Consider the following 2,260-nt stretch of genomic DNA (forward strand, 5'->3'; position numbering starts at 1 on the left):
GAAGGATCAAACTTAACATAACATAAGACTGTGGAATGATTTGAAGAGTGATGTTAAAAATGCAGGATCATTGTGTACATTTAAGAAAATGATAAAGGTTCGATTGTTAAAAAATATGAAACAGTATAAAATGCACTTATATTAACTGTTATTTTAGAGGGATTAGATGTTCTTGTCTTTTGTTTTGTTAATGATATAGATTTTTTTGTTGTGTGAATGTATTCTTGGGAGAAAAGGAGCAGATATAAGATTTTTTTCTTCTCTCTGCTACCTTTCATTTCATTTGTGATTTTGATACACATTGTATATTGTTTTTCTAATTTTTCTTTTTTTATATATAAAAACACACTGTGAGCATAAACAGGCTGACGCTGCAAAACAGTCCTCAGCAAACTACAGTGTTAGAATGTAATCCACTTTGCTGAGACAATAAAGTAATCATGGCGAGATAATGTCATGCTGATTATAGAGCAATCGGTAGTGTAAGAGTCAACAAACACTACGAAGGCAGCTGCCAGCGCTTGTGTTAGCTTAGCTCTTAAAGAGGACGTACCATGACAGCGACCCTCCTGACCCCGTCTTCAGCCTCCTCGTGCTCACGAACACCCTGGGTGAGGTTGGTGTAGTTGGCCAGCTTGTTGAGGAGAGAGGAAACCATGGGTGTACTGTCCATTTCCTCCTAAACACAAAGCAAATAAATAATCAACGTAATTAATAATTCAAAGTGGCACACGTTTAAACTTTTAACAAGATTTAAAAATCTGACTGCATAATTCAGAATATTGTCACCTCAAACAAGGCCATGTTGGTGCCATCATAAGAGGGCTCTCTTTCATTGTCCGAGTTGATGAAGGGACTGGTCTCTTTCTGGCCGTCATCGTCTTGTGAGATACAAACAACAACAAATAAAAAAACAACAACATATGAGTCATTCAGCAGCAGCAAAAAGGTGAGACAGCATGATTAGATAACATCCTGACAGTGGGAAAGGCTTATATTAGCATCAGACTGAATGTGTTCATCTTCATCATCACATATATCATACTGAACAAATGACTAAATAAGTATTTACCAAACATTACATGGACAATAAAGAGATAGGCAGTACTGATGTCAGAAATAGTTCATAATACATTCAAAGTAAATAGTTTGAAAAAAAATGTGTATGTGTCGGGGTGGGATGCTCTAGAATAGAATAGCCTGTATAATAAAACATATTCCTCACAGTAAATAAAGCACATAAATACCAGGAAGACAAAGCAAAAGAGAAAAGGATCAAATCTTTTTTATTATTATTCTTTTGTTCGTTTGTTTTTGTTTGTGTGCGATTGCAGTCCAAATTATGTACTGATTAAAAAAAAGATTGTGACACAAGTTATTCTGTGTCAACCTGCATTGTATTTAATTAAAGCATCCCTGATTTTTTTAATTAACAAAACTAATGTAGAAAGAAGAATGGTGATACCTTTTCCTCACTTTTCATTTTTTATTAAGCCTACAATTAAGTAAGCAAGTAAGTAAGAAAACTTTATTTATGTACCTTTCGCAGACACAAACATCACGAAGTGCTTAACAGAGAGCAAAATAACTAAAAACAATAAAACAGATCACAACAACAATTAATATACAATAAAAAACACATTAACTAAAAGCCTGTCTGAATAAAAATGTCTTAAGACGTTTCTTAAAAGAGTCAGAAGAATCTGAGCAGTGAAGGAAGGGACAGAGGGAGAGCGTTCCAGAGCCTCGGGGCCACCACCTGAAAACTTTGTCTCCACGGGTTTTATAATGGGTTTGAGGGACCACCAGCAGCATTTGACTAGAAGACCTCAAAGTCCTGGATGGACAGAGAGTCTTCAGAAGGTCCAATATGTATTTGGGGGCCTGACCATGAAGTGCTCTGAAAGTTAAAACTAAAATTTTAAAATGACTCCTCAAAGTCACAGGGAGCCAGTGCAGAGAGGCTAGAACAGGTGTAATGTGGGCTCTCCTGTGGGTCTTTGTTATTAACCTCGCTGCAGCGTTCTGCACAGACTGAAGCCGAGYCAAGGAGGATTTGTTTAAACATGCAAAAAGGCTGTTACAATAATCTAAACGAGAAGAAATAAAAGCGTGAACAACCATCWCTAGYTYCTTCTGTGACACAAAACATCTCAGCTTTGAAATGTTCCTTAAATGATAAAAACAGTTACGAACTAAARTTTTACAATGGCTGTCAAAAGACATAGAACTATCAAAGACAACACCCAGATTTCTGACA

The 2,260-nt window shown here is 36.2% G+C and overlaps 1 protein-coding gene across 1 annotated transcript in view; it reads right to left on the bottom strand.

Annotated features, from left to right (window-relative positions):
• The window catches only part of LOC106514922 (solute carrier family 12 member 7), a gene marked incomplete in the record, with an annotated part of 37,800 nt that overhangs the window by 24,397 nt on the left and 11,143 nt on the right, over nt 1-2,260 (bottom strand). Inside the window, 2 exon segments of the mRNA XM_014004459.1 lie at nt 554-679; nt 790-881. Of these exon segments, the coding sequence (XP_013859913.1) occupies nt 554-679; nt 790-881 (218 nt within the window).

The sequence above is a fragment of the Austrofundulus limnaeus genome, unplaced genomic scaffold, assembly GCF_001266775.1.
Source record: "Austrofundulus limnaeus strain Quisiro unplaced genomic scaffold, Austrofundulus_limnaeus-1.0 Scaffold24, whole genome shotgun sequence".
NCBI lineage: Eukaryota > Metazoa > Chordata > Actinopteri > Cyprinodontiformes > Rivulidae > Austrofundulus > Austrofundulus limnaeus.